This window comes from Orycteropus afer, unplaced genomic scaffold (assembly GCF_000298275.1).
Source record: "Orycteropus afer afer isolate SDZICR_OR568_19922 unplaced genomic scaffold, OryAfe1.0 scaffold00069, whole genome shotgun sequence".
Lineage (NCBI taxonomy): Eukaryota > Metazoa > Chordata > Mammalia > Tubulidentata > Orycteropodidae > Orycteropus > Orycteropus afer.
In genome coordinates this window covers 1,858,300-1,858,811 of record NW_006921656.1, presented here as the reverse complement: position 1 = coordinate 1,858,811, position 512 = coordinate 1,858,300, and the positions used below count along the sequence as shown (strand labels likewise).

Below are 512 nucleotides of genomic sequence, written 5' to 3'. Positions count from 1 at the left end.
CTGGTCTGATAGAGCCTGGTGAGACCCCTGAGACTATGGCCCCTAGTTACCCTTCAGGTCTGCAACTGAATTCACTCCTGTGGCTTCCAGCCAAAGAACAGAGAGTCATATGGGATGAATATTTACATCAGGTAAATACACTCCTTGGAGCAATCAATCAATCAACCGTGAGAGAACAAAAGGGCAGTATTTGCATAGGGAGATAGCTCGGGGGTGGGAGTACACGGAAGGGAAGGACACAGAGAAGAGGCAAGTACAGGGAAGAAGTGGGAAGAGAGCTGTTACACTGTGGGGAATAACGCTCCATGTCATGAAACAAAGTGTGTATGAACTGCTGTACGGAAAATGAATTTGCTCTATAAACTTTCACCCCATCACAGTAACTTTAAAAAAAAAAAAAAAAAGAATGAACAACATTGATGGATAAATACCTCAAAATCTAGTCATCACCTTACCGTATTTCTAGACAACCCAGCTTCAAAGCAATGTCCTGGTCCACCTGATCGGCGATC

At 43.9% G+C, this 512-nt stretch overlaps 1 protein-coding gene across 1 annotated transcript in view; it reads right to left on the bottom strand.

Moving 5' to 3' along the window:
• PTK2 (protein tyrosine kinase 2) overlaps nucleotides 1–512 on the bottom strand; it is a 190,187-nt gene that overhangs the window by 134,268 nt on the left and 55,407 nt on the right. Inside the window, exon 5 of the mRNA XM_042780908.1 lies at nucleotides 456–512. This exon is cut by the window's right edge and continues 21 nt beyond it. Coding sequence (XP_042636842.1) covers nucleotides 456–512 — 57 coding nt within the window. The remainder of the gene's footprint in view (nucleotides 1–455) is intronic.